A 20,970-nucleotide genomic window follows, 5' to 3' on the forward strand; every position below is an offset into this window, starting at 1 on the left:
CGCAACAAAGCAATCACTCTGCTTTGTCACAAAATCAAAATACACATTAGAAGACCGAACCAATATATGGACGTGAAATCTCAACATGGAGCGGCCCAGGGCTCAATGATAGTCGATTTTTGTGATTCCTCTCGGCTTGCATGCTTGGCGCTATCCTTCATTTCTAGTCAACTTTCTCAAACAGTTTTACAACAGTCATATCTGTTTATACAGGGATGCTTGGGTAATGGGGTGGAAGGCTCTTATTGAAATTACGAGAGGAATGATTCACTCGTTCAAATCCGCAACAAACTCTCCAATTTGTTTATCTACAAACGGCAACAATGATAGGTCAAATGAATCGCACACGTCCTTGTGACAAAGGCTCACATATGGGTAATTAGTCGGCGGCCAAGTGCCGACATCTATTCAACTTGGGAAACACTGGTCTCCTTCTCAGTGGATGTTGGAACAAAGTTCCCTTCCTCTGTATGAATATCTCCAAGCTTATCTGACTGGATTGCTCCTTGTTCAAGCTTGCGTACATGTTGATATTGCACAGTAGTCTTCCAGGGTTTGAGGCCAGGTGTGGTGAACATACTCTCAACTTCCTCGAGCGTCTTACCAGCTGTTTCGGGGAAGGCAAAGAAGACATGAACAGTCATTGCGAAGCAAAATACCCCAAATACTAAATAAGTCTTCCACTTAATGTTCTCAAAGGCTGGAGGTACAAAGTAAGACAAGGCAAAGTTGAAAATCCAGTTAGATGAAGTCGAAAGAGCGACGGCCTTGCCACGCAAGCGAAGAGGGTAAAGCTCCGGAGGATATATCCAACTGACAGGGCCCCACGTAGGCGCATAACTAGCAACGAAAAGGTAGGTGCAAGCGATTACTCCCTTGGCAGCCATGGGAGCATCAGAAAGATCCCATGATTGCTCAGGTGTGTTGTTGAGGCCACCCGGCGGGGCTGGCTTGCCGTATGATGCCATGATACCACCATTGGCAAACATGAAGATCATCATGAGAGTGGATCCAACCAGAAGTGGGGTGCGACGACCCCAACGATCGATGAAAAGCAAGGCCAGAATAGTCATCACCACATTGATGACATATTGGATTGAGGACGCGACAAGATTGGCGTTTCCGGTAAGACCAGCCATTCCAAATACGTAGGTGATGTAAAGCATCATTACATTCATTCCTGTGAGCTGAGACCAAATCTGGGTGAACATTCCGAGATGAGTTCGGTAAAGCATCGGGCCCTTGAACAAATCCAAGTACGATGCATCCTTATTCTGACGTTCAAACTCAACCATGTCGCGGATTTCCTGCAATTCAGTTTGCACAAAAGGTGCGCTGTGGTCACCCTTGGCGTGAACAGAGGCAAGGACGTTGTGTGCTTCCTCCCAGCGGTCCTTCTTGGCCAGCCAACGCGGACTTTCTGGTAGAAGGAAAGTCAAGGCAAACAACAAGGCAGCAGGCACCATTTGGAGGCCCCATGGAGTACGCCATGCCTTCTCTCCAGCTAAGAAGCTGCAACCATATGAAACATAAAACATGATCAAAATACCCCAGGTGATCGCCCATTGTTGTGCTCCAACCACCTGACCACGCTTACTGGGCTGGGCCAACTCAGCAACATAAACTGGAACCTGGGCACTGAGAATTCCAACAGAGATACCATTGATGAAACGGCCAACTACAAGCTGGGCGATTCCAAAGGAGGAGCAAACGATGGCACTACCAATACACCAAATCACCGAGCCTGACTGGATCGCACCACGGCGACCCATCCAGTCAGTTACAAAGCCGGAGATTAAAGCACCAACCCAGGAGCCACCGGGCATTGCTGCAGAAATGCCGCCTTGGTTGGCGGAAGTAGGGCCACCACATTGGCCTTTGTCGTTAACGCCAGTTTGGTTGAAAAAACACTTGTACTGTTGGGTGCCAAGACTAGCCGATCGATCGTTAGTGACTTGTGTTCAAAAGTAGATCTTAGATCTTAGATCAATACATACATGGCAGACATGGAGGCAATATCAAAACCGAAAAGTGCACCGCCAATGACGGCCACCGTGGTGATGACATAGATGTTGGTGATCTTGTACCCCATGATAGATTTTAAGTACCAGATCTGAAGGAAAGGGAAACGAGAGACTCGCAAAACAGGGGGGAAACACAACTTTATATTTATGTGAAACAATAAAGTGAAAAATACATCAAACAGATGCGGGGGGTAACCATGTGTTCCCCGGACAGTATCCTGACTCCTCTCCAGGTTTTTCTCCACAAATCAAAAAACACTAAATTGGCACCGCACAAACACTAAAGAAATCCTGGAGATACAAATCCAATCAAAATCAAGCCAGCCAAAAAAAGATAGAATCAGTATTCCTGGATAACTCTACATAATTTTGATCAGATCACCAATCATCACTCGTTTCTCAAATTAATTTTTGGTCAGATGCCGTCCAACTCTCGAGTCCATGCAACTTCAAGTGTCGTGTTGCAAGCCACATGGTTCCATCGCGTCCGCGCGGGCTCGGACAATTTCCTATTTTACGCAAGGCCTTTAGTAGATCTTTCCATGGTTGGCTAATTTTCAGGGATTCCTTCTAAATCCTAAACAAAGAACTATCACAAACTGACTTTCCACAGAGAGGACCAAGCATCATAGCCGACAGCCGTACTCCGTGGGCGTAACCATGGCTGGCGGTGGCTGACTTGAGGGGGGCATTTCTCCTTGGCAAGGCGCCCTTCCCGTTATGATTTGACGTTTTCTCTACGAGATTTTCAACACGACAGTCCTCATACCCGTCCCATACGCCATCGTACGACCCGAATCGCAGGGTTCCCACCGCTACAAGCAAGTTCGATCCCGACTGGCGTATAATAAGACTTTCAATTTGCTTGAATCTCACATCTTCTACTGACTTATTTGCAAGGGTCTAGGGATCTTGGCACATCTGCAAAGTACCGTATGGCGGCATGGGAGTAACGTGCCCCCTTTTAGAGGTACAAAGGCTCAACCCCCTGATAAATGTGCTCCTGAGGGGTTCATTTCAGAAGGAACTTTGGAAAGAAAATATGGCTGGTCAATACTGTTTCATCATTGGTTTTTCTGACAGTAAATAATACCAAAACCTACCTGTGTTCCTAGGTAGGTTCCTTGCATTGGGTACCAACCAATCATACTTACTTTGAGGCAATATTGTCTTGTTGCATGTATTGTTGTGACACTATGCCACGCGCGTCTAAGCTTCCAAGTCTGACAAGGGCACTAGGGCAATGCCGACCGAGTCCAAGACGTTTGATCATGTGTTGCTAAATATACAACTGAGAAACCTACCTGCCTTCTTAGCCCATTGTCTTGAGCCCCTCGGAACTTTTTCGTGTCTGTAATCGACTTCGAAGCATAATTCCGTTAATGAGATACTGCGCTAGCCGGATATGTTTGGAGGCTAGCGCATAATGCAGTCATAATCTCTCAATCCGGTTATAGAAACGTCCTGGCCGAAAAGAAAAGGCTTATTGTCTGATCTTAAGCCCGAAGCCCGCATGGGCGGGGTTAAGGTGAAGGTGCTATTACCGGGTAAAAAAATCGTTTCTGTGGTACCTCGGGCATAATAAAGAGCGCCTCGTATATTTTATGTTTTCCATCGCTGTCCTTAAGATTTCAAAGCTTGCCTGGGTAGACTTAGGCTCTTAGCTATTGTTCATAACTGTGATAGCGTTAGCTGTCTTCTGCACGACTTGCGAATGGACCATGCAACCTGTAAATTTCTTTTCTTCATTTCGCTCCTGGGCTTCGATATATTTGAGCCGATACTGCTCGTGGATGACTTGGTGGTTGCACCTCTAATTAATCTCAGCGAACGGCTTCCAGCTCTCATTCCCCCATGCTGCAGTCTAAGATTTCTCGTTCAAAGGCACGACGTTAATACCGGACGGATACTTCTCTTTAGTAGATTTTCCCTTAGCTTTTCTCCACGCTCAGTTCTGCGGGAGGTAATAGCAATTATTGAGAAAGGCTTTTTTTTTCGTTTTTGGTAAGGAATAGAAAAGACAAAATCATTAATCAACAATCAACAACATACCGGAAGGCAAATCATGCCACTAGCAGGTATGCGTTCTTGTGAAATGGTCCTATTCTCTAGGGCAATGGGATATCTTTCCATGGTTCGCTCGCTTTTGTTTTACTAGGTTGAAGTAGTACAAGGGCTGCATTGGCCTCGCTGCACACTACAAGCTTATCTACGGAAAATGTTCTCACAAGGTTCAAAGCTCAATACCTACCTAGGTACAAATGTTATGCTTCGGGGTAGCTATGTCCGGTCTGTGCACTATAGCTTTGATGGCAGTCAGACCCTTCCCACATTGGGTCTCATCACAACCATACACTAACTACTCTGTATGCTTTTTCGAATTTCTTAAGTCCCTTCATATTCTGGATATAATAAAGTACTAACTTGATGCTTGTGATGGATCTTGCATTCATTATTGTGATTACCTTCCAATGGAAATATATATATATATACATATTTGTGTAAATATTCACCCTTCACCAATATTTGGAGGTTCAGTTAGAGGTTCAAACACGTTTCTGCCTGTAGAGCTCATTTTTGGTACCAAAAATTTGATGATTCTGAGTTCATTTGATTAAAAACCCAAGACTTAGGTTTATTTACGGAGTGATGGATGCCCAAATGAATACGAGAATCTCTGACGATGTGGCGCCCGGGATCGAGTTGTGGCGGCCAAAGGGGCTTCTACTGAAGTTCTACTGGAATTCGTAATCTTACCTTCCAATCTCTCCTCCACTTAACTCTTTCTCTCTTCTCTCTTTTGCATATAATGGGCAGACCTGACTTGCCTTCAAATCCAAGCGACCTCCATGCACCCCACCCTACACAGAGCATGACCCCCACATTACGGGGCAAGTTCGCGGATATGAAACATCTACTGAATCTAGCACGGGCGCAGCCACCATCAAATTCCCACCCGCTCTTAATAGATATTTCCAATGGAAACTAACCACCACATTTCATGTCGGACCGACCGCGGAGAAAAATCTCTACGCGGTAGCCACGCACGCAACTGTTTTCAATAACAAACCATCGGTGGTTCTCCATGATGGTCCAACCAATCAGGACACGGTTCTGGCAATGGCGCGTGGTGACAAATGGGGGTGGAACAGACCCATTGCGATAACTCTGCCTCTTCGGCAGGCTACGCTCATGATGAGGATGTGGTGGAATCATTAATGCCCGAATCGCGCAAAAAAACGTCACCTACCTATACATTTGAAGTACATGTCGGTCCAAAGGGAACAATGCGAGAGCGATTTGAATGGCGGAAGAGCCGTGGCAACGAAATCAAAGAACTTGCGGGTCATTCATACGGATGGAAGTTGGTACGCTTGGCCGGACCAGTGAACAGTTTAGATGGGAGGAGCAGAAAGGAACGAGAGTATGGTTATACAAGCGATGGATTAGAGGTTGTGGCTCTCATCGCACATAACGCTTCATGGAGCATGAACAAAGGGTTTCGATTCGCCTCTATGGGCAGCGGGCTGACGGGTACCATGGGAGAAAATTGGGTGATTATTGTGGTTACTTCAGCTCTTCAGCTGTGGTATATAGACGTCCAAGGTAACGCGGCTACGACCTCCGCTGCAACTACTGCCGCGACTTGTTGAATTGAGGAGTCAAAACGCTGTGTATTTGGGCGTGATTGGAATCTACGCTTTGATCGTCTGCAATCTAATGTTGTTTCAATGCTCGATGTAATTCTTTTTCATTGGCTTTGGGATTTGATTATTCGGGGTTCGGCTCGGATATTTTGCGCTTTGAAGCTCAATAGGATCTAAAGCGATGTCCAACAGTGGATTCGATAGGTTTGACGGATAGATATTCGCCAAGTTGTGCACATCAATAGGAGACCGTCCTATTGATGCTTTATGCTCTGACTAATAAAGAAAGAGATCGAGAAGGCCCACAATATAGATGCCTTGATCGGTGGGCAATTTAGCTCCACGCGAAGCTTGTGATCTAGTCAAAAGCACCAAGTACCAGAAAACAGTTGGCAAAATGGTACACATATAATGCGGGATTATTGTCCAGAGCCTCAAAGAGATGCAATCAAGGTCAATTTTGTAGCCTTGACTCATTCTACATGCATGTAGTCCAAATCCCACAATGCGATACAATGCGGTCTTAGTGGAGCATCCGCTGGCACTTTTTCCTGCTTGGAAATTAATAGCATGCAAGTGCCGCTATCTGCGGGAATGAGCAACGAAATTCCCGAAGGTGACGATCCTTTCATGATGGTGACCCGAAATCCATAATAATTGCATGTGAGTTTGATCGCTATGATCTACAGCGGTAACCCAAAGATTTAAAAATAAAACAGTCTAGTGTCAATATACTGCAGTGCACTGATTCCATGGGTTGAAGTACGCTGTACTACATACAATGCCTAAGCTCGTCAGATCCCACCCTCGCGCATGCACCGACCCTAAAGTTCACAAAAAGAGGATAAATGTGGTTGTGTTTTTCTTCTTTTTGGAATTTGGCTTCCTAGTAACTGTTTCAACTTGGATTTCCCGATAATGCAATGTCCTTGTCGCCAATGCCAGTCTTGTCTCATCATTATATTAAACGATATGATATACCCAGTACAACCGGTGACTGTAATGATCGACGAGACTTGGAAACCATATTCAGTCTGACCCACATGTGCAAGTGGGCTCTTTGATGTCAGTAGTCAAAAATGCCCACCCTCGAGGGTAAAGCGGGACGCTCATTAATGTGCAATGTAAGCGATATGTATAATAATTCGATCCGGCCCGGGGCGGGATCCAATGAACATGACATTTGGATCGGCATTCGAGCCGAGAATGAAGCCGATGCTACTAGTATAGTAAACGGTCAACGACAATGAAAGATTTAGAATTTTTTCGGGGGGGCATTCACGGCCTCTCGGATTTGAGTAATGAAGATCCACTGGGCTCATAGTGTCCCAACATTGGCCGCCGATGTGGATTCGATCAAATTTGATCTTCAAAAAACCACAAAAAATCCCGGGTGGCCAACGAAGATTTTCATTCAAATGCTGTGAGCGAGCTACTTTATTTTTTTTGCTTTCAAAATAATCCCCGCAATTTGGATATTTAGTCCTCAATACTGTTTAGTTTGTCGCCGATTGACTGTTCAAGCTGAATATCTCGCTATGGAGTTGGCACTGCCCAATGACGTACTTCTCTTGATAGGAGAACAGCTAGAGCGAAAGACGGACCGGTGGAATCTCGTCTTTGCGTCTTCCAACTTCCATAACTTGTTTCTTCCGCTGGTCTACCGAGAAGTTCATATCCACAATTGGAGAGACGCTAATTCCTTTCTGCACGCCATTTTACAACGACCAGGTCTTGCAAGGGCTGTCCGAAAGCTAGATCTCACCAAATGGCAAGTGCAAAGTATGTCTGATAATGAATACCACGAAACTGAGAATTCTGCCCTGTTAATCAAATGGGTGACTGCCGCATCGCATTCTCGGATTGAGAGCCAGCGATGGATTGAGTGCCTTGCCAAGGGCCTGAGTGACGCCTGGATTGCTCTTATTCTGCCGCTGTTAACCCAGCTGAGAAAGCTTCACTTGACCTACTCGACAATTTCACCTTACTTGGAGCGGATCATGCAAAGAGCAGTGGACTGTGAAGCCCCATTTGCTGCCCAACCAGCATTCCGCTATCTCAACAAGGTCTCGTTGCACCACCAAGATTTCGACAATAGGGATGATTGGGACAGCCCGAGAGTGCAATCTCGCGCCCCTTCCAAACTTTTACTACCCTTTTTCCAGTTGCCATCCGTCCGTGCAATCACAGCCAACTCCGTAATGGATCCTAGCTCTATCCCCACGGGCGCTGAGCGATTGGCAGAAGACGATAGGTTGAGGGTTGGCTTCTCTTCCATCACTGAGATTGACCTCCGTGCCAGCAGCGGAAATCATGGAATGGAAATGCTTATCGCCTCATGTGCAAACTTGAAGTCCTTCAAATATCAGCACTCGGATTCTCACATCTTTTCTCATGGCTACCAGCCATCTGCCTTCCATCGGTCTCTGCGTCACAGCAAGAAGAGCCTTCAAACTTTATGGCTCGACAATTATGGCAGCCATTACCCTTTCACCGCTGCTGGATTGAATCAGTCTCAAGATGAGTGGTTTGGCTCTCTCGTCGAATTCATCGCCCTGCGAGAAGTGCGTGTGCGACTTACCAATCTTCTGGACATTCGATACCAAAACGAGCCAAGCACGCCTCTCATAGAGTGCCTTCCATCCTCGCTGGAAACGTTATACATTGAAGGTTGTGAGGAGCGATACCTTGGCATGCTTGTATCGCAATTGCAGACAGTGATCAAGAATCGTCTTGGTCGCTTCCCCAGGCTGAAATGTGTTGACATCGAGGGCAAATTCCAAAACGTTCCTTTGGACGATGACGGTCATCTCATCACCTCGGGCCCAGTCCTTGACACTGCGATCAAGGACAAAGTGTTCCAGGCTGCAGAACCTTTGCACATTGACTGTGTACATGCTGGGATAGACTTGCATTTGCATGACCGAGCCCTTGAGCAAGCTTGTTCATCTCGGGGCTTTTAGAACCTATGCCCTTTGCCATATTTAACCCGCTCTCTTTTTTGATGATACCACTAGAAATCTTTGCGTCACAAACATGTTTATACAATTCCATTTGTACCTTCAGGATTGTTGAGATATTAGACGACTTGTTATTAGACGACTGCCATAAACTGATTTGAACATTGAATGAGGTCATGAATCATTTATTAGTCCTTCGATAAACTTTAGCATTGGGATAATGTACGAAGACCTTGAAGCTCCCTTTTGACACTGCGGTTATCCCTAGAATGGGGTATGATTGGCGAGTTTCGTACGAACACATTAGAAAAGTTGATTCAAAGACGTGATCTATTTTCATTCTAGACTGTGACGCTCGGAGGGTATGTGGGGAGGGCATATCTAAAGAGACGCAAGGACCGCATCGGCACCGGATAACTGTTCACGAGTTCATTAGCCACGCAAAATATGAGGAGTGTACGATGAACCTACCCTGACCGCACCTCTTTCGGTTTCAATCTTGGCATATCGGACCGTACCATGATCGATGACGATGGCATATCGGCCTGTACGACCGGATGCCTCATCAGCCCAGCCAATGCTCTTTGAAAACTTGGCGTCGGGGTCAGAGAGAAACAGCTGTTCATCAAAATCAATAAATGGATCCTTGAAACGTCAGAGTGGGGCCTCACTATGTCATCCCGTTGAACACGGTTTGCCTTGCCCCAGGCACTCATCACGAAGGGGTCATTGAAAGCAACAACTGCGACAATGTCCACGCCCTTCTCGCGCAGTTTTGGCAGGTTCTGGATATATCCAGGCACGTGGTTAACGGAGCAGGTAGGAGTAAAAGCACCTACATCACAGACACGTTAGCTTTCCCGACTCCACAAGAATGACATGAACTCACCAGGAACCGAAAACAACACAACTTTCTTGTTCGCCCACTCCTTAGATGCGTTGTAGTTGATTGGGATGCCACAGGAAGTGATGCTATCGCTTTCCTCGCTCCAGGGAATGTACCTGTAATAATACTATTGTCATTTGTCATTCTTAAAGGGAACTTTGGATTACTCACGTAAAGACAATGTCGCTAGGAAAGGCGTCACCTGATTTGAGGGTAGTCATGATGAGAATATTAATTGGAACTAGTCTGAAATCGAAACAAATGAATAAGTGTGATAGGGATGGAAGAGAGGGGTAGTGGGAGAGTTGAAGAAGAGAAGCTCTGGCGAGCGGTCAACAACGTCCGGGCTGAATAATGAATAAGGTGATCGGAGACCGCCGACCCCTCGGAAAGTTCCCCTTTCTATTGGTTTTAACTGGTATAGTCCGCTTTATATCCCTTTTTTATGTTTATATTTGCATTTTGTATACATATGGGCTTTACGCTTGGGGAATGCGATCATTTGATTCGAGGTTCGTAGAATTCAAAATCTCGATACATCCCCATGCCTCAATTTTGGTCCACAGAGGCCACAGGGAAAACACAAGGAACCACGCAAGTCAGAATTGATGGATTCGCCTTTTGAGCTTATCTACACATTAAAATTTTGGCTTCATACAGACAATCTATCCAAAATGCCATAATAATGTCCGAAATCATCAACTGATCGCTTGGCTTAGTTACCCCTTATTTCATGCCAAAATCTTTAGAAAACGCCGCCAAACCCATTTCCGAACATGTCCCGAAGAAAGCCATCAAAGTCTTCCTCATTCAGACCCTCTTGAATATACGTAGACCCTGACGTCAAAAAAGGGTCATGTTCTGATATCAGTGCCTCAGGTGTCGTCGCATCAAGAGGTTGATGCGGGGTTACTGAATTGGGTTCAGGATCATGAGCCTGATGCTGAGACAGACTTGATTTCAGCTGGGGAGGTTGTGGCAAGGCTCTCAGTAGGCGCGCCATTCTAACTCTCAGGATCACCATGAGATGCTGGCTTAGCAGCCCCGCCATCGGCGTCGTGGCGCCTACAACTCCTAAGCATGTGGCAACTTGACTCACCAGAGCAAGAAGCTCTACATCGTTCCCATGTGGCCCATACAATGCAGGGAATATTTTCAGGGCCAGTACACAGCCATATGCAATCATCGCCCAGGTCGGGGCTAACAAGCAGTATAATGGTTCACCAATGCTGTTCAGATCCAGCACAGCGAGCTCACAAGACTCCACTGCAGCTCTCAAGCAATCTGATCGAATGGCATCCAGATGTTTCCCCCCATTGATGGCATTTTCAAGCGCAAATGACAATGTCCAAAGCCTTCCATGGAAATAGACCCAGCGAAGAAAGACGTTGGACAGTTGCTCAGACGATGTAGTCTTTTCTGGACTGGCATCTAGCCCTGAAAGCCAACATTCACGCCAAGACTTCAGAGATCTATCGATAAATTCTTGAACCCAATGTGGATTTGAATGTACAACATGGGACTGATTTTTGAGTTCGCTTTGCAATAAAGCTAAGCCCCGCCTCAGAGCGATGAATGCACATGTATATTTATCTGTAGCGTCAGCTAGTGGGTGTAACCACCAGATATCGATACTTCGTGTCAATTCTGTCTCTGGAAAAGCGTGGGTTCTACCACAAGTCGCACTATTCGCTCGCTCCCATAATAGAATCCTTAGCCACGTTCTCTCCCGATTACGTGATAATCGAGGAACTTGATCTGGGCATTCTGTCGTATGCGCTGGTAATGAAAGTATGGGGCCATCGGAGCCAACTGTTGGGGATGCCGTATCCCATGGCTTGAGCCGCGAAGCACCCGTTGGACTCGGAGAATCAGTATAACCGGGGCCAGGTTCCTGGTCTAAACCAAGCTCAGTTGCAACACCAAACGCATACATTGTGTAAAGCCAAGAACGCTCCTGCGCAAGAGTTGCTGCAGGTGTCGCGGATAACAAGGAAATATAATAACCTTGCACTATTTCCACAGACTTATATCCGGCAGTATGAACATGCCGTGACAACTTTTCACCATGCAAACGTAATCTTTTAGCAATAGCTGCCGACCCAAAATCGAATTGCGCAGTCAATGCCAGAATCCATGTGAACAAAAGGGCTGATCGCGAACGGACGAAAGTTGGACTATGAAGTATCGGGTCCAAGATCCCGTTCACCGGGTGCAAACGTGCAAAATATCTAGAGAGAATCAGTCTCATGAGAATTAACAAGTAGACGCAAAATGTTATTCCCTACACTGGAAATAGACGATATGCCTCTTCCATAGTCACTAGACCTAGGTCGACTGGATCCACGTCTGAACCGACATCTCGTAAAGGTGGGGACTTTTGAAAATAGTTCGAGTAGCACGACGGCTCGACGAAAGGCGAAAGTAGCGTATTTATCCCTGCCTTGAGTGCATCTTTATCTAAATTGTGTAGGCCAATTGACACATGATTTGGTTGATGAAGTAGCTGATCGCTAAGGCTGATCCCATTGGTTAGGCTGGTCAATGGTTCGGCAGTGGAGGGGTCCTTGGTTGAAGTTTCTGGGAGATTGGTGGAATGAGGATGCAGTTCGAGAAATTGTGCTGCATCTGATGCATCTGCTAGCAACGCTAAAGGATTGCTAGTCGGCTCCCGGTTGAACTGAGGTACTTTATCACGACGAAATACAGATGTAAGAGCATTTCTTCCCACATCCTTACCATCAGGGTGAGTAGAGGTCATACATGGAACGAAGGGTGTCCGGGTTTCCGCACCATAGGTTTGGTGCGGTAGTTGATTTGGTTGTCTGAAGAGTGGGATGTCCAGGGTGGGATCTCCAGTAGCAACCATGTTGACGCCTATCTCTTCACAATCTTTCGACACATGGGGGGTTTTTGATTTTTTCAGTTCAGATTGCAAATTTCGAAAAGCCTTTTCAACCCCATGATAGCGGCCTAGAGCCCCTCGCTTCCTGCCAAGTGGCCGGGATTCTGGAATTTTACAAACTCTTTTGTTCCGTGTGCATCGTTCACATGGCACTGACTGATTATTATGTGTTTGCGGTCGAATACATCGCATCTAATTACCATTCTTAGCAGCCAACTCCATGCGTGTTAGAACATTTTCGTTACCTTCAATCTGCGACAAACCTCGCACGCTGGGATAGCAGTTAGATTACGTCCTGTTGTGTTCTGATCCCCGGAAGACGAAGACATGACTTTTCCAACTTGAATGCCCTGGTGTCGAATGAATGAAAGCGGAGCGAAGTCCAAATAAATGCTAAGCATCCAGTCACGTGGGCGTGATGCCTCAGGTGTACAAACAAACCAACTTCCTTTCGTGCAGGAACTATTCCTAGATGATTATTCCTGTTCTATGAAAATCAGTCAGAATTCTTCTTTGTTTGTTCCTTTCCCCCCTTCTTTCTTGGTTGTTTGTGTGTGTTCGATACGTCCGGTCCATTAAAAAACCGACCGGCGGATATTTAATCACCCGGAGCCTCTGCACACCTGTATATACTCTGCCTCTTCCTTTCTTTCGGATTTAAAAATCGTTTGATATACATCACCAATCTCGTTCATTGAGAAAGCTGCAAACATGCCTATCTCCCGACTTTCATTGGGTGATCATGAGTTCGGTATTGCCACATTGTCTCTCGGGAATTGGAGGGAGCATCGCTTGCAACCTCGCCTAGAAGCAGCAGCAAGGGCGGGATATCTGTGGATTGATCTCTTTGATGAGTGCTGGGCCGCATACTTGGAGGAAAATGGGTTATCAAGAGAAGACCATCATATATGGGAGCCAACCCAGGAGAATCTGAAGGTTGCGCAGAAGTTGGCGGGTGTTGTCAAGTCCCTGGGAATGCGCATTGCCTGTACGCAGCCTCTTCGAAAGATTGAGGGTATCAAAGACCCTGAGGAACGTCAGGCTACCCTTGATCTGGTAGCCAAGCGGTTTCCATTTATGCGAGCCTTTGACACCGATCTTGTCTTTATGTGTGCAAATATTCGCAAGGACAGTGGTGTTACATCAGACCTGGCAGTCGTCGCTCAAGATCTAGCCCAACTTGGTGATATGGCTGCGGCTTATGCGAAAGCTGATGGTGGCCCTATGTTGAGGATCGGGTATGAGGGCCTTTCTTGGGCAACCCGAAACACATGGTCTTCGTCATGGGAAGTGGTTCGATTCGCCAATCGCCAAAATGTCGGCTTGATACTAGATGCCTTCAACATTCTTGCCGTCGAGTTTGCGGATCCATACAATGTTGCTGGTCACGGGCGTATATACCCAACACTGGAGGAATCCCTCGATGTACTCACAGAATCGCTTGTCTCATTGGTCCTCACGGTGCCTGGGGATCGGATCTTCTTCTTTCAGTGTGGGGATGCGGAACTGGTGAACCCAACAAGCTTTCTTCCTCCCTCTGATCCGGACACTCCATTGCTGCTTCCATGGTCGCGAGGCCATCGTCTATATCCGCTTGAGCAATCTCGAGGCGCTTATATGCCAGTGGAACTCGTTGGAGCCGCCGTTCTCGGCACTGGATACCAGGGTCCAATTTCACTTGAAGTTTTCAATACATCTTTAGACCAGCCCGGCCAAATGGTTCCTACAGATCATGCTATGAGAGGACTGGATGCCCTTCAAGGCTTGATGGAGACTTCAAAATCCATTTTTGGATTTTGGGCAAACAGTGTTGAACGCAAGAAGGCGATCAATCAGGTAGTTCAAAGACTCCGGTCAAGCAATCACAAGCTGTGACTATGACTCTATTAGAATTATTTTGTTGAAGATATGAAAGCGAGTCTACCGAGATTAAAAGCACAATTCCCATATATATGGGCAAGACTAGCTAGCACGCCAGTGGAACAACTAGTGTTAGGCGAAGTTCACCGTGAAATTTGAATGGATGATCTAAGAACTACCCAACTTACCTATGTTACAAATCAAGTCAAAAGTGATGGACCTTGATCGCCATTTCCTTTAATATTCGGACATTGGGTATGTGCCGTAATGCCTAGGTACTAACCGTGGCTAGGTCCCGAGGTCATATGGCAGCTTTAAGTGCTGTTTGAACCGGTCATTTAATCTGAAAGCCGGGCCCGGGGGGTAGATCAACCCGGATCACCCGTAAATTAGTAGTTACTACAACAGTATATAACATAACCATTGAATGGCAACAATCACAACATTCCTTTAAGTTTTACTTTTCACTCTTTGATGCAGGATCTTCTCTGCCTCTTTCAACATCTCTCACCCCTATTGAATTACACCAACAATCCATGGAGATAATCAACGTCGATGTTCTTGTCTGTGGAGGAGGGATGTCTGGAATGGCATGTGCTTCCTTTGCGGCGGAAGCAGGTGCCAGAACTTTGGTCATTGAGAAACAAGGTGAAATCGGCGGTTCTTCAAATTATTCTGCAGGAATGTTGTAAGTGGAAGCTTGTTCGCCGATTCACGGGCTCTTCGTTCCTAATTTGACTCCTAGTTGGGCCCCGCAAACCTATGAAAAACTGAGAAATTGGGTTCCACAGGGCGATCCAATTCTGCAGAAGGCATTCCTGGACGATTATCTTCCTGTTGTACAATTCATGCGTGCCAGTGGGGTCCCAATAGCAAAGAGATTTGATGGTATCATGACAATCGGTAGGATTTCCAGTGATGATAATGCTGAAGTAACATTCCATTGACAAATTATAGGCATCGGGTTCCCGATTGAGATTTCTTCCCTCCATAAACTCCACCGAAAACGCATTGAGTCAAGCCGAACATCCTCCGAGATCCTTATCAATACATCCGTAGTGAAGCTCATTCAGGAAGAGGCAGGTGTAGCGGGATCACCTATCACTGGTGCCATCATATGCAAAAAGTCTCCAGGTTTTCCAGCTGTGTATTGTGAAATCAAAGCCAAAATCGTGGTTTTGGCCACCGGTGGGTTTCAAGGCTCTCCAGATTTGGTATCAAGATACCTAGGACAAGGCGGCAACAAAATTTTTGTCAGGTCTAATCGTGGGTCTGTTGGCGATGGACTCAAGCTGGCACTTGAGGTAGGTGGGGGAACTAGCAGGGGAATGAACAGCTACTATGGCCATCTGCTGGCAGCCCCACTTCAATCTGAAGATGTCAACCCTCGCGATTATCTCCCACTTGCCCAGTACCGTGAGTTTGAATTCTGATTTGAACTTCAGTGCCATCTAACGAAGCTACAGAAAGTAAACATTGTCTTCTAGTGAATGAAGCAGGCCGGCGGTTTGCAGACGAGAGTATGGGCGATGAAATCATCAACCAGTACCTCGCCAGGCAGGAAAATCGTCGGGGCTTTCTGATTTTCAGGTATATATTCCCCGTCAGAGCAATTTTGGAATTATTCTAACGCGTAACAACTGAGTTCAGCGAGAAAGTTCGTCTTCAACACTGTGTCACTGCGCTTTTTCCCAATGCAGGAGATGTTGATCGCTTGCAGAAAGCCAAAGAGCACGGTTGTAATGTCGGTACTGCATCAACATTGAAGGGATTGTTAGATATCCTTCATGAGTGGGGCGTGGATCGTGTGCAGGCGGGCCGAACTATCGAGGAGTATGACCGAGTGGTACGTTTGGGTGACCGTGATCTTGCCTGTGATGCTTCTATCGGTGCTGGTGGCTCCGTCCCAGCGCCTCTGGTAGAGAACGAAGGTCCTTTTCATGCCATGGAAGTCCAACCATCGTAAGTTTCCACAATTCTATACTCTTTGGGCTCCAATTGACTAAAAATAGGATCACCTTCACCTATGGAGGGATTTCAATCGACTCGAAGGGACACGCCTTAACGGCGGATTGTGCCAGAATCCCTGGACTTCTTGTTGCAGGTGTTGATGCTGGAGGTTTCAGTAACGTTGGTTACGCTGGGGGCCTTGCTCTAGCTTTTGTGACAGGTCTTTGGGCCGCCCGAGAAATCGCACTGCAGTTGGGTTTGCCTCAACCTGTCCTACCCCCTGCCAATGTTCGAGATGGGGAGGATCTACCTATTGAGGCCCTTTTGTAAAATTCAATTTTGGTTTGGGGTAAACCCTTCGCATTGTGGGATATTGGATGTGTCAAAGTTCTCTGACATAATAATCTAGATGCATTCTTCAAATGAAAGCTTTCGCAAAACCATACCGCAATTCCCCCGAGGTCCTCATTTGGTTCTCTAATCTCCTTGAGCGTCCTCCTTCATATTGTCATTCCTCAATCCCTCAATAAACCCTCTTTCTAACTTTTTTCTTCTTCCATCTTTGATCTTCGATCCTTTAAACACCTACCTCATGAGACTTGCATTGTTGGTTAACGATTTCTTCTATCTTTGCATGCATGACTAATTATTACATGACCCTTCCAAGCTTTTCACTTCTCTTAGACGCCCCCAAAGCATTTCGCGCTTTGAACTTTTCATTTTGCCACCAGAACACCACGGTAACGCATCTTACCTTCCTCCAATGTTTTCAAACTTTCTCTCACTCCGTCTAGTGTCATAGGGAATGTCATTTTGACTGGCTTGATTTGATGGAAGGAAGCAAACTCAAGCATGTCACGGTGAACCTGACGCGAAGCAACGATGCCACCTTGAATCCGCAAACCATTGGCCAACAACGGCATATATGGGATTTTCAGATCGTTAGAATCCACCGAGAGAGGGGATATCACTCCGGATGGACTCATGTTTGGCAGATACAATCCCCAATCAGGCTGGCTACTCGTGGTAACTATCAGGTTGTCGATAGGCGCTTTGATCTTCAACTCTTTTGCGCCCTTGGTAGCATAAAATTCAGTGGCGCCGAGGCTCTTCGCTTCGTCTTCTTTGCTAATGGTTGTAATCGTGTTAGATCTCTCATCTCTGCAATCGACATATTTCACCCCTTACCTCGTAGACCCCGAAAATACGATCACTTGACATCCCATGCGCGCTGCAAATTGGATTGCGAGATGTCCCAGACCACCTATTCCCACGATACCAACTCGAGAGGTCGGGCGGACTTCAGCGACGTGAAGCGCGTTGAATACAGCTGTGCTATGGATCAGTCTCATCATATAGCATGGCAGGTTGGAAACATACTGGATCCACCACACATCAAGGGGCCGGCGTCCTCGTTGCTGATGCTTTCGGGAATCTTGAATAGGAAGGCTTCCCGCCAGACAGCGTGGCTACCAAACGAACCCTGATCCAAATTGGCACTTCCATACATTTGTCGCTCTCGACACATGGTCTCCCAACCAGTCAAGCATGGCTTGCAGTGGCCACAACCTATACAAAGTTGGCATTGGTTACCGGAACCAGTGAGCTGTTGTTGATGTGGTTGTGCTTACAGTCGTGTTCATAACCCCATCCCACGCGATCGCCTTTTCTCAGAATGTGAGCGTCTGGTCCAGTCTCCTCAACTACGCCGGTTCCTTCATGACCCAGGGCCATATCAACCGCTTGGTAATGAAGATCTGTGCCGCAAACGCCGGAGTGGGTAATTCGAACGAGTACATCGTCCTTCTTGAGGTCCTGTCGCTCAGTTTCCGCTTGCTGAATGGTTCCATCCTTTGAACCTTTGTATACAGTGAACTTGATGGCCATTATGGGTGAAGTTGAGTGCAGAGATTATGGGTTTGTGGACTTTGAAATTGAAAATTGGTGAATGGATCCCTCAAGTTCCGGCCATCCCAGGCTACTTTATAGGCGCTCCCTCTGGTACGTCACTTCCTTCTTCCCGCGGTGGGAAACCCTAGATCAAATCATCAACGCACTGATTCAAAGAAAAAAGTTTGAATTGATAACAAAACAGGCTGTGATGCAATGAGTGGACCCTGATCACGATCATTGTGGATAACAAGTTTTACGGGATATCACCCTCCTACTCACTAGGTTTTATATTGATGCAAACAGGTCTTGGGTTCATGAAATTCTCAAGAAAACTGCATACATACGATGCTACTTTCCATTATGATGAAGAAGTTCAAATACAACATTGGAATATCTCCGATAATTAACTTGCGACTCGGGAGCAACTCACAAAGTGAGTGATGACATCATAGATATTCAGCTCAAGGCACCTGGGCCAAATACAGTGTTAAAGCTATGAGAAGAGAATGCGTTGCAACTGACACACTTGCTATTGTACCATCAGCAATGGAATCAATTCAATATGCAGCCTTCGGAATTTCTCTAAGATGGTTATAACAATTTCATTAGCTTCGGTGGCTGCACCCTCTGAATAGGAACCATTTTATTGAAAAGAAAAGTCGACTCTATGCAATTCTCTTCCATGATGTACCCAAATTTATCTAACAAAATTCAAAAGTTTGTGTTTTCAAGACATACAATAACGATGGTCAATACATGCAGAAGATAGATACAATTGAACCTCTTGTTCTTCTCATCGATTCTGCCAAGGCGGTAGAGAAGGCGATATCGGACATCCTAATTTGGAAAACACGAAGTTAAAACAAAACAAATTTTCAGTTTGTCTCTCTTGTTGTCCATATCGCGTTTTATTTTCTCTTGAATTTGTAGTTTCTGAAATCCTCAGTGGTTTGGATTCACTAAGGAATATGATTCAATTACATGGTCTCACTAGCGCAAGTGAAACCCCTCATGCATCTGAAAAAGATGCCGCGTTGGCGGTGGTGAGCGAGGTAGCCCAGGAAATCGATCCAGTGGTCGAGAAAAGAGTCCGTCGCAAGATTGACTCCTATTTGATGCCGGCTATGCTCATAGGTGCGTTATCGTTTTATGAACATTTCTATTGAACCCTATGACTAACTTCGAGCACAGGATACGGAATGGTCTACTACGACAAGGCAATTTTGGGCTCCGCATCTCTCTTTGGTATGACGGCCGACTTGAAATTATCAGTGACAGACTACTCGGTTTCCCCCCGAAAGTTGACACTTCCCGTCTCAGTTGGGCAACGTCAATTTTTTATTTCGGAATGCTTGCGGGGCTCTATCCAATGACATTTGTCCTTCAAAAATTCAACATTCGAACTGTTCTTGGTCCAGTCGTTCTTCTCTGGGCTGTTGTCTGTGCCGCTACTGCTGGTGTCACAACCTGGCAAGGTCTCTATGTGCAGCGATTTTTCCTAGGCTCGTCTTCCCTGATCCTTCGGTCGATCCCCATCTAACCAAGCATAGGTTTCATTGAAAGTGTGATCCCCACAGGGTTCATGACCATAGTCAGTGGGTATTACACACAAGAGGAACAAGCTCTAAGGCAGGCATGGTGGTTTTCAGGAACTGGTTGGTTCACCATAATTGGTGGCGCTCTGAATTACGGGTTTGGTCAAATTACATCCGGGGGTTTGAAAAGATGGCAATACATCTACATCCTTGCTGGTGCAATCACCTTTTTGTTTGGCTTGTGGTGCTGCACGATGCCCAATTCTCCAGCTTCGGCTTGGTTCTTGACCCCGGAAGAACGAAAGGTTGCCGTGGAGAGACTAAGAAAGGGACAAACCGGTGTCCGGTGCCAGAAGATAAAGGTCGACCAGATCAAAGAATGCTTGACAGATGTGAAGATCTATCTAGTGGCTATCATGATGGCGGCGTCGTGAGCTTTTCCCTCTGGGTAGTTATGCTACCAAACTCACCTCCTTCTTATACTGATGATGGGTCTTTTAGATATACTATCAACGGTGCCATCTCTGGGTTCGGACCTTTGATTGTGTCAACTTTCGGCTATGAAACTCTTGATTCTATCCTATTCCAGTTTCCAGTCGGAGGGGTTTGTGTCATTTTCATTCCGCTTTGCGGTTATATCTCTACTATCGTTCCCAACACTCGCATACCTATGCTCATCGCCTGCTGCTTGCCTGTCATTGCTGGTTGTGTGATGATCTGGAAATCACAATGGGGATATCATCCCGTCACGCCAGTTGTTGGCTATGCACTGACTGGCTTCTTTGGGCCAGTAGTCAGTTTGGTCATTACAATCGGTGCCAGCAACGTTGCTGGTGCTACAAAAAAGACCGTCATGGCAGCGACCGTCTTTGTGGCTTACACTGTCGGCAACATCATTGGGCCACAGTTGATAAAAAGCAACACCAAGTCACAGCATTATCCAGAGTTGTGGACGGGCATGATCATCTGGTAAGCCCCAATCTGGGTTCCCCCGCGAATTTATCTAACGAGGTATAGTTATTGTATCACGATAGCCGCCGCGATTGTGTTATATTTTGTACTTCGACGAGAAAATCGAATCCGCGAAACGTTAGACTTGGATGAAGTGCAGCGAGACAAGATTGCTTTCGATGATCTGACCGACAAGCGAAACCCATTCTTCCGCTATGCTTTATAGTGGATTGGACAGGAAACTCATCTCAACCACGTCCAATACCAAGCCTTATAAACGTCAGTTGTTTCATGGGATTTAGACGTCGTTCTTCCTTCTCGCCGAAATGTTGAAGCAGTCGTTTCAGCACATTAAAATA

General features: G+C 46.2%; 10 protein-coding genes across 10 annotated transcripts; 5 read left to right on the forward strand and 5 right to left on the reverse strand.

Moving 5' to 3' along the window:
- Window positions 1-404: 404 nt before the first annotated feature.
- Window positions 405-2,092, reverse strand: N7529_007393 (sugar porter family MFS transporter; the record flags this gene model as incomplete). Its single annotated transcript, XM_057242920.1, has 2 exons — window positions 405-1,932; window positions 1,998-2,092. 2 exons carry the CDS (start codon window positions 2,090-2,092, stop codon window positions 405-407), a joined length of 1,623 nt encoding a protein of 540 aa, XP_057094458.1.
- A 3,069-nt stretch (window positions 2,093-5,161) lies between these two features.
- N7529_007394 (uncharacterized protein) lies at window positions 5,162-5,677 on the forward strand (the record flags this gene model as incomplete). The annotated part of the gene is made up of 1 exon (XM_057242921.1): window positions 5,162-5,677. The coding sequence occupies one exon, from the start codon at window positions 5,162-5,164 to the stop codon at window positions 5,675-5,677; it is 516 nt and encodes a 171-aa protein (XP_057094459.1).
- A 1,532-nt stretch (window positions 5,678-7,209) lies between these two features.
- N7529_007395 (uncharacterized protein) lies at window positions 7,210-8,634 on the forward strand (the record flags this gene model as incomplete). Its single annotated transcript, XM_057242922.1, has 1 exon — window positions 7,210-8,634. The coding sequence occupies one exon, from the start codon at window positions 7,210-7,212 to the stop codon at window positions 8,632-8,634; it is 1,425 nt and encodes a 474-aa protein (XP_057094460.1).
- A 378-nt stretch (window positions 8,635-9,012) lies between these two features.
- On the reverse strand, window positions 9,013-9,738 carry N7529_007396 (peroxiredoxin family protein; the record flags this gene model as incomplete). Its single annotated transcript, XM_057242923.1, has 5 exons — window positions 9,013-9,048; window positions 9,103-9,249; window positions 9,303-9,466; window positions 9,521-9,633; window positions 9,689-9,738. 5 exons carry the CDS (start codon window positions 9,736-9,738, stop codon window positions 9,013-9,015), a joined length of 510 nt encoding a protein of 169 aa, XP_057094461.1.
- Window positions 9,739-10,262: 524 nt separating this feature from the next.
- On the reverse strand, window positions 10,263-11,453 carry N7529_007397 (fungal specific transcription factor domain-containing protein; the record flags this gene model as incomplete). The annotated part of the gene is made up of 1 exon (XM_057242924.1): window positions 10,263-11,453. One exon carries the CDS (start codon window positions 11,451-11,453, stop codon window positions 10,263-10,265), a length of 1,191 nt encoding a protein of 396 aa, XP_057094462.1.
- A 348-nt stretch (window positions 11,454-11,801) lies between these two features.
- N7529_007398 (transcriptional regulator family TF) lies at window positions 11,802-12,751 on the reverse strand (the record flags this gene model as incomplete). The annotated part of the gene is made up of 2 exons (XM_057242925.1): window positions 11,802-12,614; window positions 12,686-12,751. The coding sequence occupies 2 exons, from the start codon at window positions 12,749-12,751 to the stop codon at window positions 11,802-11,804; spliced, it is 879 nt and encodes a 292-aa protein (XP_057094463.1).
- A 382-nt stretch (window positions 12,752-13,133) lies between these two features.
- N7529_007399 (sugar phosphate isomerase/epimerase family protein) lies at window positions 13,134-14,297 on the forward strand (the record flags this gene model as incomplete). Its single annotated transcript, XM_057242926.1, has 1 exon — window positions 13,134-14,297. One exon carries the CDS (start codon window positions 13,134-13,136, stop codon window positions 14,295-14,297), a length of 1,164 nt encoding a protein of 387 aa, XP_057094464.1.
- A 521-nt stretch (window positions 14,298-14,818) lies between these two features.
- N7529_007400 (FAD-dependent oxidoreductase) lies at window positions 14,819-16,562 on the forward strand (the record flags this gene model as incomplete). Its single annotated transcript, XM_057242927.1, has 6 exons — window positions 14,819-14,970; window positions 15,028-15,185; window positions 15,240-15,698; window positions 15,743-15,872; window positions 15,933-16,244; window positions 16,295-16,562. 6 exons carry the CDS (start codon window positions 14,819-14,821, stop codon window positions 16,560-16,562), a joined length of 1,479 nt encoding a protein of 492 aa, XP_057094465.1.
- A 386-nt stretch (window positions 16,563-16,948) lies between these two features.
- On the reverse strand, window positions 16,949-18,119 carry N7529_007401 (NAD(P)-dependent alcohol dehydrogenase; the record flags this gene model as incomplete). The annotated part of the gene is made up of 4 exons (XM_057242928.1): window positions 16,949-17,360; window positions 17,421-17,562; window positions 17,613-17,801; window positions 17,864-18,119. The coding sequence occupies 4 exons, from the start codon at window positions 18,117-18,119 to the stop codon at window positions 16,949-16,951; spliced, it is 999 nt and encodes a 332-aa protein (XP_057094466.1).
- Window positions 18,120-19,093: 974 nt separating this feature from the next.
- Window positions 19,094-20,837, forward strand: N7529_007402 (putative MFS transporter; the record flags this gene model as incomplete). Its single annotated transcript, XM_057242929.1, has 5 exons — window positions 19,094-19,259; window positions 19,317-19,370; window positions 19,676-20,090; window positions 20,162-20,629; window positions 20,678-20,837. 5 exons carry the CDS (start codon window positions 19,094-19,096, stop codon window positions 20,835-20,837), a joined length of 1,263 nt encoding a protein of 420 aa, XP_057094467.1.
- Between the last annotated feature and the right edge of the window lie 133 nt (window positions 20,838-20,970).

Source organism: Penicillium soppii (genome assembly GCF_028829465.1).
Source record: "Penicillium soppii strain IBT 18220 chromosome Unknown utg000006l, whole genome shotgun sequence".
In the NCBI taxonomy this organism is placed as follows: Eukaryota; Fungi; Ascomycota; class Eurotiomycetes; order Eurotiales; family Aspergillaceae; genus Penicillium; species Penicillium soppii.